This window comes from Pholcus phalangioides, unplaced genomic scaffold (assembly GCF_987345545.1).
Source record: "Pholcus phalangioides strain wild (caught in Gottingen) unplaced genomic scaffold, Ppha-v1.0 ptg000003l_1, whole genome shotgun sequence".
In the NCBI taxonomy this organism is placed as follows: domain Eukaryota; kingdom Metazoa; phylum Arthropoda; class Arachnida; order Araneae; family Pholcidae; genus Pholcus; species Pholcus phalangioides.
In genome coordinates, this window is record NW_028301596.1 from 50540163 (window position 1) to 50553021 (window position 12859).

The following is a 12859-nucleotide window of genomic DNA, read 5'->3' on the forward strand; positions in this document are numbered from 1 at the left end:
ATTGAGAAAACCGAGCAGAAAGCTAAATTGAATTCGGTAGCCATCTCTGAAGGAGAAAATGTATATTTATTTGAACTTCTCAGGGAAGTGGGACCAACAGATTTAGGTCTAAGGTAACTCCAGAATTTTGTTGGATTGGTTTTTAAGTAATGGGGTAGAGAATGAGAGAGGTATCTGGACTTTTGGACTGAAATTCTGAGGTCTCGGGTGGAGGCTGAAATTATGGATTTGAGTGAATTGGATTTGTTGGTTTTATATTTGAAGGCGATTCGGCGGATTTTCCTCTTTAAATGAATAATATCTGTGGTGATCCACGGATTAAAAAAAGACTTAGGAGAAACATTTTTAATTGGAACTGTAGTTAATCATTTGTCTATAATACATTTAAAAGAGGTCCAGAGGGTGTGGATATTGTTAGAAGAGGATATGGATAAGAAATCATTGAAGTGAGAGCGAAAAATATTTTGCATAAGTGGATAATTTGCCTTGTTGAAATTACGTTTAGGGGCGAGTTTGTAGGATGGGATAGAGTGGCGGAGGGAAAAGTTAATGACTGGGATATTATGGTCGGAACAATCCTCAAAGATGGAGGTGGAAAGGATTGAAATTCGATTGGAGGTAAGCAATGAGATCTAGGGTAGAGCTGGAGTAGAGGATGGTTCTTGTGGGTTCAAAAATGGATTGGACCAAGTTAAATTTAAGGAAGATATCTAGGACTTTGTTATAATTCCGTGATTGCTGGACAGGGATTCCATATTTTTCCAGTCAATGCCGGGAAGATTCCAGTCTCCGGAGATAAGAATAGAATGTGTGTTATAAAATTTTTCAAGAATAATTTCCAGTTGTTCAAAAAGGTGGAACTCAGGAGAGGGAGGGAAATAGACTTTTGAGCTCTAAAACAACCAAGATCATTCATAATGACAGTTTGGGAAAGAGTTACCCTTCCACATACAAGCTTTTGGCAACAAATTTGGATGATCTGTGTTTGAAGTATCAGCGATAAATGTAAAATATTTTCTTGTTTGCATGTTAGGAATAGAAGGGGAAAAATAGAACAGTAGATTTCTCTTTCGCCCTCACCTATTTGTTCTTTCTTCCTTTTATATATACAGGGTGCATATGGTATTTTACTGGTGAACCGTTGATTCTAGAGGCATGCTTCCAATTAAAAAGTATCCAAATAACATGTAGTATTCAGATATGTCATTCATATTGCAAGGCATTGTATAATTAAAATTAAAAAAATTAACTTTTTACACAGTCCCACCCAGTGTTCCCCAAAACCCAATAAAAAAAATTGTTGCTCTGTTTCGCCCAATTAAATTAAAAAAGTTCCACATTTCTAAGTGGAATATTCATTGAGATATTCAAATTCCAAAAACGGAGGAAAGTTGGGAAAAACATTAAATGCAGAGAAATGGTTTAGCTGTATTACAGTGGCACTTCATTAATGCTGAAATTACCTCTTTCATTGATTTTGGAATTAACTCTTTAATTAATTCTAGAGTTTTTCTTTCATTAATTTTGGAATTATCACTTTCATCATACTGGAATTATGTTTCATTAATGTTGAAATTTTATCGCTTTCATTAATTTTGGAATTATCTTTCCTTTTCATTCTGGAATTATATCTCTCATTTATTCTAGACTGTTTCCTTCCATCAATGCTGAAATTATCTTTCATTAATTGTGGAATTATCATGGATGCCGGGATAATAACGGGGGAATTGTGTGTGTGTGTGTGTGCGTGTTCTCCGAGTCACGTTGGGTTTTTCTAGAAGTGAGTTTTTTGCGTCATGTGAACCGAACTGTATCATTTCGCGTCGACAGATACGTGTTACGTAATCACACTGCGCGTTTGTGTTTTCCTAGCTTCACTCATGTATCTTGCATGTCCTAGCAGTGCGGCTGTATAGTATGACCTGACCTTAGCATCAGCTACTCTGTCGTCTGCATGGCTCCCACATTCTGAAGCAGGGCCCCCTTTATGATAAATTTATAGCAGCGTAAAAAACAAAAAATGATAAAAGTCCTCCCGGACCCCAGGGCTGGAGCCTTGTCAGCCCACCCCTTATGGGGGCCACGGTCGTCTGCATGCTCCGGTTTGAGGGGAAGTGATAGAAAACAAAAATGAGAAGGTCGGTGAAAAACGCACGACACATTTGACTCCTACAGAAGCAGTTGGTCAATCACACCTGACGTAAAACGCTGGCGTGAGGCTTGTTGCGCTCTGTAGGAAAACAGTCGAACCTGTTTTCTTGCTGAATGGACGACATGTAACGCTGGGCGATTCACGTTGCACAGAAAACCACCTAGGAAAACCCGGCTTTACCATCACCTCATAAGTCATGTTCAATTGCGAGTTAGGTGACAGCACCAACAATATATAATGAATTCCGAATGTTATTGTGAACATTGAGAATTACCAATTCACCTCTACTCTGCTTTTCCTGAAGTTCTTTGTTTTGGGTGCCTCCTTATGAGCGGGAAAAAGAACCGAACTGTTTATACAGCTGAGTTTGTGTGCTTCGCACGTAGGGAACTGAATTCAATGAAAAATTCTGCTCTTTCCAAACTTTATCACCATATATGGTGATTAAATTCAAATATGAATCATATTTAATTATTGCAGCCAAACTAACAATATAAATAAACATTAGGAATTCCCTCTCGTCTGCTTTTAATTTTCTCTGGTTTCGACGTTTCTTAACGTGAAGAAAAAAGAAAAGAACTGAACCAAGTGAAAAAAAAATTCTGCTCTTTCCAAAATATATCATCACCCAAATAGTCATTTTTAATCTAGTTAGATGGCATCACCAACAGTATGAATCTAACAGTTGAAATTCCCTGGAAGATTAGGTAAACTTTGCACAAGAATAATAAGAAGTCTCCAACGAATAAGGCAAATACATGAAAAATACAAAAATGACATACAATGGGTATCGTCTTCAGAGAAAAAAACAACAACAAATATTTAACCATTAACAACGCTGGCCGAAGATCCTATTTGGGTTGAAAATCAAATCTTAACTGTCGGTTGGTCAGCAGAAAAAATATGTCTGTTCACTTTAAACGTCGTGGTCAGAATGAAGCGGAGAGCTTGAGGGTGATATTAATGCTGCGTCCTAAATTTTCCGAGAAAATTTGATTAAATCAATCGGTAGCTCCATCCCGCAAGCGCCCAATCAGAACGCTGCATTAGCATCACATGCAGGCTCTCCATTTCATTCTGACCACGACATTTGAAGTAAACAAACATACTTTTTTTCGCTGAGCAACCGAGAGTTAAAATTTGGTATTCAACCCCAGTGGGATCCTCGGTCAGCATGATTATTGGTTGAATATATATATATTTTTCCTCTGAAGACCGCACCCATTGTGTGTCTAAATGCATTAGGAGTTTGTATTTTTCGTGTATTTGCCTTATTCGTGGTGACTATAATTCCCTTTTCGCCTCTTATCGACTTTTAAAGGGTTTTTGATTTCGGACGTCTCCTTATACGATAAAATAAAAACTGAACTTCTCATCCAGTTGATTTTGTCGGCTTTGCTGAATAAAGAACTCAGATTCCTGGGCTCGAATAGCTCCAAAAACACAATATATTCCGCTTTCATGCGGTTTTCCTGAACAATTTTTTTCGATATCCAAGAGCAGTGTTTCCTAGAGCTGTTTTTGCGGGTCGTGGAAAGCTACTGCAATCAATCTGCTATCATAGTCAAATGAATGTGATCCATGATTTGAGTGAAGCAATTTGAAATGAAGTTCGTTGAAAAACATGGAAAAAGGGAACACTTCAATGAGAAGGAAAACAAAATACAACTTGAAACATGTCATACGATCACATCATATTTGCCCCGCCAATGGAGTTCTCTCCATCTTAGAAGAGCCTTGCAAATGTAAGTAAACAAAATTACTATTCTCGCTGGAGTGCTGCCCTCTTGCGGTTACACCTGGATTTCCGTAATAAAAAAAGAAAAAGAGAAGGGGATTGAGCAGGATTCGTTCACCGCAAGCGAGCTAGCGCCGTGCATATTGTATCATATCATAAAAGTGCTGTGCGCACATGGAGGAAGGTCTTGCAATGTGCTTAAATGCTGCTGACCCGGTTATCACCGACTAGACGGACATTTTAAATGTCGTAATGTCAAATATTTTAGAAAAGCTTGGCTTAACCGATGGCGTCGAAAGAGAGATAACATTGGGCAAAAGCTTTCATCAGAAAGGACATTCAGAGTACCACACAATTAGATGTGAGTAGAAAAGATTTTTTTTTTTTCTCCCCATGTTTCCCCTCATTACATATTTTGATTACTCTAATTATGGAAACCGAATTTTTCGCGACATGTTACCCTCATTCAATTAGAGTTATTTTCTATATGATGTATTTTTTTTCGGGTGATTAATGTATATATTGCTGTGGTTTCACACCCCTCCTTGAATGTTGTTGCTGTAACATATGGTAAGCTGTAAATAAAATTGAGTGGTTTAGAAAACATTCAATTGGAACTATTTTAGAAACAACAATGGTTGTCATTGCGAATACTTCTTTCCTTTTACTTGTCTCTTGTATTGGGACATTTCATTCATTTCGCTTCGATTGAGTTAGGTTATGATTTGGGATTTGTCCCATGAAATATTCGTACATTAAAATTTCATCTTTACTTCAATTGAATGTGGTTATTATTATTTGAACGTATAGAGAGAGACAGAGCTTTCAGAAAGTATAACTTTGAAAAGTAATTTTACTGGTCTCCAAAATTTTGGTGAGAGAGAATTAAGAAAATACAAATACAACGCCGCAAAATGCCCATAACAAATATGGATGTCATATATTTCAAAAATACAGCAACCCAATCACAAAAATTATAAACAATATATACACATGATAAAATACTATACAATGGGCCATAATGTATTTATGGTTGTCTTATTCTAAGTATGGATAGCGTCTCGATTTACCCCAACATGTTTATCGTATTTCTTTTTAAACGTGACCTATAAAATGGAAACGTTAAAAAAAACGTGTTACCTATAAAATTTAAAGGCGTACTTTCACTCTACAACTGAATTTGGAGGAGTAAAATTTATTTTTCACGCATTAATCATACATCTAGATTCCTATTGGTGAACACAGCTTACAGGTAGAGATAGACTTGAAGGTCTTTCTTTCAAACCGAGAACAACTCGGGTCTATCGCCATCTATGGGCGATTTATTACCTAGTGAGTTGTGCCGGAAATGTAACTGTGTGTGTACCTAAGTCTGAGTGCGTATTATATGAGGGGAAATTATTATTTGGTTTATAAAAGAGGGGCGACTACATGTGAGGGGGTTTTATTGTATATCGTGCCTACCCACACAAATCTTTGTTGGCATGGTCATACGTATATCATTGAAAGCATAGGATTCATTGATTTAAATTGATGGTATCAAAGTCCAAGGTGTTAGGCTTTCCCACAGTATTTTGTACAAGCCGCTGTGGTGGTCAAGTGGTCATAGTGACGAATTTGCATTGCAAGGATCTGGGTTCGAATCCCACCGTTGCCACAGTGGTGGTTGGCTGAAGTTAGGTTTACTGTGGTTCCCAAGTTCAAGGAGCGTATGTGAGCCAATCTACCTTCTAAAAAGTCTCGCCGCAGAGAGCAGCAGGCCTATAACGATACAATTATTCAATCATTGCACTTCACTCATAGTTGGAGAAGTTGGTGGCAGAGATGGCAGCTCTATGACAAGCATTACACAGAAAAAAACCCATGTTAGGTTCACAACATGTGCACACTTTCCAACATATACCGATTCGTTAGAAGATGACTACCACTAGACTATTTTACCTTGGGGGGGGGGGGTGGGCTGTAAAGGAATACTGGCTCTTTGAACAGAGGCTGAGGGATTAATAGTAAACAGGGAGGTGGATTTTCTTGCTCCACTGTCCTGCCTATGGGAATAAGACAAATTTTTACGAGAACGGGATTCCCCATCCCAGTATTCATCTATGCTGTTAAGGCTGCCTTTCTATTTGGTGCATGATAATTAAAAGTAAAAAGAAAAATGCAGGCAAATTTTTTTTAAGGTAAACTATTAACAGCGGATTCCCCCCCCCCCCCTGCACTTTTAGTTACTTAGCTGTTGAAATTACATCAGTTATTAAGATCTATTTGCAATTATGAAGAATTATGTGATTTATAACCTGTGATTCATTTGCCACTATCATTTTTGCAATCATCTATTTTCACGGCAATGTGTATAAATAAACTACACACCTGCTCATGTATATAAATTTTGTTCTAGCTACAATAAATTAGGTTTGTCGCAGGCACCACAGTTTCCTGGGACAATGTGCATAGCGTGACAGAGCCTGGATGTCTCCCGGTCACTATCACTTAAGTCCACCTCCTATGACCATTGACTCAAGACATTGTCTTTGGGCCTTGGAGAAGCAATCATTTTTATGGTTTTAGTATAGGCCATAATGAACAAAGGAATAATGGTACAGGGTTTAAGCTAGATAAAAAAATTACTTTCGCAAAAAATTAAAAATGGGGAGAAAAGCTTTAGCAAAATGCTACAATGCTAATGTAATGATTGATGGTTGGATGTCTACTCGTTCCGTACCTCCTGTATGCATTTTTGTGAAAGTGGCTGCCACTTCTGCATTCTAAGATTTTCTTTTGCATTTTGCGAAAAATACGACCGTAGCTTAAACCCTGTAATGATAGGATGGGAGAACACATCTAACCAACTACTTTAGTTTTAATACCTCTTTGAATTTAAATTGTTTAAGTTATATCTGGGGAAGTTAACACATTGTCTGTTAGATATTTCAGACAAATCTGATGATACCAATTTCATTGTGTCAGTGCTTACAACATGATTCAAGGCACAAAGAATGTATTCATGTCAAAACTTATGGCCTTGTCTATATCACAGCCAACCCCAATTTTTTTTAATGTATCAGTGATGCAAGAGCTGTGTCAAACTACACTGAAATGGTTCTCTTGCTACACGGTGCGCTAAGGCTCCGAATCCCTGCCCATTTGCGCCAATTCTTATTTGTGGTGGAGGTACCGCTATAGGCGGTGATAGACTTGAAAGTCTGGGGGAGGGGGGGGGGGCACGGCCATTATTGCTGGGGGGCAAGATGATGTAGATTCATCTATACATATATGCATTAGATCAGTCAACTTCACCTTTGGGGTCCGCCCATGGGTATATCCTCCCATGGGTATCGCTAACGCACTACAGCGCGTCAACCGCCCGGAATTTAAGAAAAGGAAGCATGAAAGTTTTGTTCACGGGACGCCGCCTTTCAGAGACAAGGAAAAAAGTACGGAGGGCGAAACCTCTGTACAATTTTTTTTCTTTTTTTACTTCCCGCCATCTACCATAATTGCGCTATCTCGTGACCTTGGAAAGTAGTTCTACTACTTTGAAGTACAAAGTCCTATACTGTTATTGGTATTACCCGCGGGCTATCAAAGTCCCTGAATGAAGGGCTATATGCAGAATTTTACGATTTTAGAGACAGTTCCTGCGGGTTATATACTGAAAATAACGGTAAAAAGTGATGATCGTGAGACAATTTCACATCGTGAAAATCCCGATTTTGCGAACGGGGATGGCTCGATCCTGCCCATGCGGAACCTATTTTTGGTAGACAGTGTTTTTCGCTTTTCCAACCCGGATTTGGCGCCCCTCCTAGAGCGGCGCCCAATATGGCCGCATGGTCCGCCCCTGCTTTGGTGGTGGTGGGGGGCATGCTACCGTCTGCTCTTAACAATAGTCAAAGGAAGAAGTTTGTACTAGGAGCATGCTCAATAACTTCTGTGAGATACCCATTAGGGGCCGTTCATGTATTACGTCGTCATCGATGGGCATTGGGGGAGAGAAGGTTTCCGATTTGCTGACTTTAGATGACGGGGGGGGGGGTTTGGATAATGCTTACGTCATCAACCACCCTTTATGAAAATATGAGTTAGGATTCAGCAGGGCAGAGCTGATGACGAAATTTTGCTGACAAAGGGGGGGGGGGTTATGGTTAAAATATGGTTAAAAAATATGGTTATAAAAAATGGTTAAAAATTTGCTTGCATAATACTTGAAAGGCCCCTTATATATAAATGACCTATCTTTCCAAAACATCTTTTAGAGAATGAAATGTTCACACCCTCTTTTCTCGTTACTTGCTCTTCATATCGTACAGAGAATTGCTCTCTATCTAATTAAAATTATTGCTGGGATGTTGCTTTACATAGTATCATCCACAGAACTATCAACTCTGTGTGATGAATGGGTTGCACTACAATGCAAAGAACTGCAAGTAGTGACATCAGTTCAAAGAATAGATAGATATTGGGCAGACATATTTGAACTTTGTAACCTTGAAAGCAGCTCAAAGTTCAAAATTTTGCCAGTTTTGGTGAAGGCTTTTTTATCTTTAGCACATGGTAACACAGGCAATGAATGAATGAATGAACGCCAGAACTTTGCCACTGGACTTATCCCGTTGCTGAGATCTCTTTCAGAGTATGGAACAGGGTAACGCAGACAGTGAAAGGCAGTTCAGTGTTAACGAATGTCTGCTTAAACATTGAAAAATCTGTCCATCCAATGCATTAATGGAATAAGACATCCAAAATCTTACGTTCAAGGGTATGAAAATTTTTTAATTTTCCATTGAGATGCGCTGAACTTCTGAAAGCGACTCATGGTTCATATAGAAAATATTGTAACAGGCTTCAGTTGATAAAACAGCAGAAAAAAAAACCACTTTTAATCTATTAACATGGCATTACGTTGAGAAATTGTTTAAGTAAATGATGGGTATTCATATTTTTCTCTTTTGTATTTTGTTTTTAAATTTAATCATATCTTTAAATTCCGTGAGAAGCTAACTCTTTTTCCATGAAAAGCCTTATTATATTCTGCACTTTTTTTTACTATAGCAGAATGACTAAAGATTTTAGTGTTCGAGCAGCAGAAATTCTTGCTGCCTATGCTTTCGGTATGCATGGTTTATGATTTGGAAAAAGTCTAATCAATATAATTTCTATTCATCATTTCAGTAATGCTTTAGCCAGTGACAGATAACATACTTCAGAAAAAATTTGAATGAACTTTAATTTGTGAAGGAAATATATTTAGAATTATACGTTCCAACCATTTTTGGCATTTCACAGAAAAATTACTCCTTATATTGCAGATATAGTTCATTTTTAGTCCTGTTCCATTTTCAAAATTTCCGCTCCAAAAATGGAATTTTGCTGCTCCAAAACGGATGAGGGGCACTTACATCCCTGATAATGTCTAAAAGCTCTAAGCAAGTTTTTTCAAAACAATTAAATTTTTTCAATAGCTTTGCATCAGTAATGTGTAGAATGACCTTAATGACATCATATTCAGATGTTATGAGACAACTATAATTTTTTATGGGTAGTATGTTTATATTTTATCAGAATTATAGGTTTTTTATTGCTCTTATTGGGTTGCTGTATTTTTTATATAGTTTAGATGTGTATTCGACATCCGTATTTTTTATGGGCATCTTTTTTTTCAGCCACCTCGTTGGGAATTTGGTCTGTTGTGGCCTTTGTATTTGTGTTTAAATAAGGGGGGGGGGGCTACAATAAAAAATTGATTTGCGTATCGTTTGCTGAACTACATGGAACTTGCGAATTTTTTTAGTACAAAGGACGAGCTTCAAAATAAATCGTGAATGATTGAGCATTCTTTATTTACACATTTGTATTTTAGGACTTTGTCTGAACCAGTATCCTCTGAACTTATTTGTGCTGCCAACCCTTCTCAAAAGAAAATATATTGCTCGTGCCTCTTTTCTTGAGCATACCATAGGGAATTATATTGTACAGAATCAAAATTTCAAGCACCGGCCAAATTTCTTAAGAGCTAAGAAAGATTTTAATTTCAACAAAAACTGTCCCAAGTAATGTTTTTTCATTCTTTCCGGGATTTTTTATATCCTTTTCCCATGTCAAAAGAGACACCTTCATGAAATCAGAAAATTTTGTATTATTCATACATTCCAATTTGGCAGTCACAAATTGAAAATTTTAGGCGTCAATACCGATTTTATAGTCGCCATGGCGATCTGGCCCTTGGAATTTGTCAAACCTTGTTCCTACACTATCCATAACTTCAACTGTCTCCTTGGACCGTCCCAGCATCCACCGGGAAGGAGGAGGGAGGGATGGTGATATCAACCCGCTTTGGGAAAAAACGTCCTATTCAACATCATTGATGATTTTTTGTAATTGAATTTAGCAATTATTGAACGGCAAAATGCTGGATACAGAAATGAGAATGAAATACAAATTTGGAACTTGTTTTTGAACTCAGATTCCAAAGCTTAACCCTTGCTCAAGATGGCAGTGAATGCTGCCGCCTCCATTCTGATGTGGCGGATCAAAAATTTTTTTTTTCTTTTTACGTTCAGTTCTTTTTTAATGTGTGGTCGCGATTGTGCACCCGCAGCAAGTATTTCGTAGAAATCCTGCAAAAACTAGTTGAGATGAGATTCTAGGAAAGCTTTATCTTGAACGTTTATACCGATGGGAATTTTTTTTTTACTCATATTTATTTCTAAAAAAGTTCTTTGTTTATCCATTATTGCTAAGAGAAAGAAATAACGAATTCGTATTAAAAGTAACATTCTTCATTCATTAGTATTGATTTCATTTTCGTGAAAAAGGAGGTGAAAAGAAAAATGATATTGCTGTTCAAGGCTGAAAAAACTACTGCATTCAAATCTTAGTTTCCTTACTTTGATAAGATATCGAATTTGAAATTGCTTTATTATGGTTATCATGAGATGATTACCTTTATCGCAGGACATTTTTTTTCAGGCCATTTCCAGATGTATATCAGCTACTGTACTAATAATCAAGGCCGTAACCTCGTAGGGGCAATGCCTAAGACCCTGTAATTAACGGTACGACTCTATCGCTAATACAGGTCCTTAAAATACATTTTTCGTTCAGGTTTCACTTTGATTCATGCGTGTACATCAATTTTTGAGTCACATAAATCTGAAAATATTTTTTCGCGAAAACTTCATTTTGTTCCTTATTCCTATCATTGTTGAAATCCAACGGACTAGACATTTCTTAAGTCGGAGGTTACCCAGGTATTTCGGTGACTCCAGTTTTCAAGCCCAACTGATATTACGTGCATAATCGCAATTAGCAGAGCGTTTCCGTGTTACGTAACTAGCATGCTTGCCGGTTTCGATTACAAGTCGACTAACAGGACACTTTTTGTTCTTTTTTTTTTAAACACAGGTGGAGGTAGTCACGTCGTCAGTGTCTTGACACGCACAGGTCTTGTTATATGCATTCGGTTCATTGTTCGGTAAATTCTACCGCGAAACCAAAACTAGTGCATGTGAATCGGTGTAGACATTCATGGAGCGTCTAGACACGTACCAATTTAAAATAAAACAATAAGAAAAAAAAACTTTAAAGATTCCTTTATTGTGCTACGTGCCATCAGAAGTCATTTGTAGACCCTTATTGCTTGTGTGTAGAAGAGCTCGTTTTTATTTTATAACACCATGCAGTTTTTTTTTATATCAAATGAGAGAAAAAAAACGGGTGGGATGGAAAACGCTTAGGGTAATGACTTTCTCTAGGAGATTGAGAAATTGCGGAAATACAGTACATTCCACTATCCGGCCTGGTTAAATAATTCCCCGTGATAAAATGAGGAATAATTTACTTTGTCAAGACGTTCCAGGTGTTATGAATTAGTGTAATCATTTATCAATGAACGGTATTATAAATTTGAATAATTTTAGTAATTCAGTTTTAAAAGTTTGCGTATTCGTATACTGTACAGTTTACGTGATTTTATATTCCCTGCAATTGAGTATTATCAAATTTATTTTAAAATGTGTACAATATTGTTATTCCTGGACTTACTTTTTCTGTAATTAATTTTTAAAGCGTACAATACCGTATGCGTACGCACGCCAGGATAGGGAGGTTAGGGATGATGTATTTTTGCAGTAAAAAACTTTGGGGGGGGGGAAACATGAACCCCCACCCCCTCCAAGAAAGTCCTGCTTACGCTATTGTACAATTGTCCATTACATAAACATTTATAAAGTACTGGACTGTACTGGAAGTTAGGAAATATGAGTAAGAGTGGGTTTTGTAAAGGATGTTTTTAATGGTATGGGTGGGGTAGCATTTATAGAACTCTGGCCTATCCAGCTTTTTTTGTTATCTGGTCTGCCCTTCCGTCACATTAGGCCGAATATTCCGGATTCTATTATATTGCTTACATCCCGGATTGTAATGCTCCGAAAGATTAAAGCTTGCGGCTGATACTTTTTTGTTGAAATGTTGATAAGGTAATTTATTTTTAAAAGGAATAGACACGTTTGAGTCGGGAAATAATGTGGCCTTCGCATCAGTTTTTATGTAAATTTATGAAGTGTTATGAATTCTGGAAAATGATGAGTCGTTAGCCATACTGATTGTAAAGAAACAAGTTCCTTGTCGGGTTGTATATGTATCCCGTCTCAATATCATTACATATTAGAGGAAGCTATAGCTATGTCAATTTTTCCTTTTTCATATTCATTTGAGAGAGAAGAAAAATTTTTCTTTTGAGCAGTTTTCACCTGGTTTTCATTTGATAGTTTTTTCTTTTGAAGGGAAAGTCCGCCCTAAAACACAGAGCATGCTTCCCAGCTTGTTTCGAAGTAGGTCAGCTAGTTCTTTTTTGCTAGATCATTTGAAAGGATAAAGACTTTTTTTCTCTTAATTTTCTATTTTATCCGCTCACGGAACTAACGGTTTGCGCCGCCGCCGTCTCGATCATATCAATTTGCCTATTGCAA

The 12859-nt window shown here is 37.3% G+C and overlaps 1 protein-coding gene across 1 annotated transcript in view; it reads left to right on the forward strand.

Moving 5' to 3' along the window:
* Positions 1-3982: 3982 nt before the first annotated feature.
* Positions 3983-12859, forward strand: part of LOC149088771 (uncharacterized) — a 61815-nt gene continuing 52938 nt past the window's right edge. Inside the window, exon 1 of the mRNA XM_089249914.1 lies at positions 3983-4251. Coding sequence (XP_089106040.1) covers positions 4143-4251 — 109 coding nt within the window. The 5' untranslated portion in view covers positions 3983-4142. The remainder of the gene's footprint in view (positions 4252-12859) is intronic.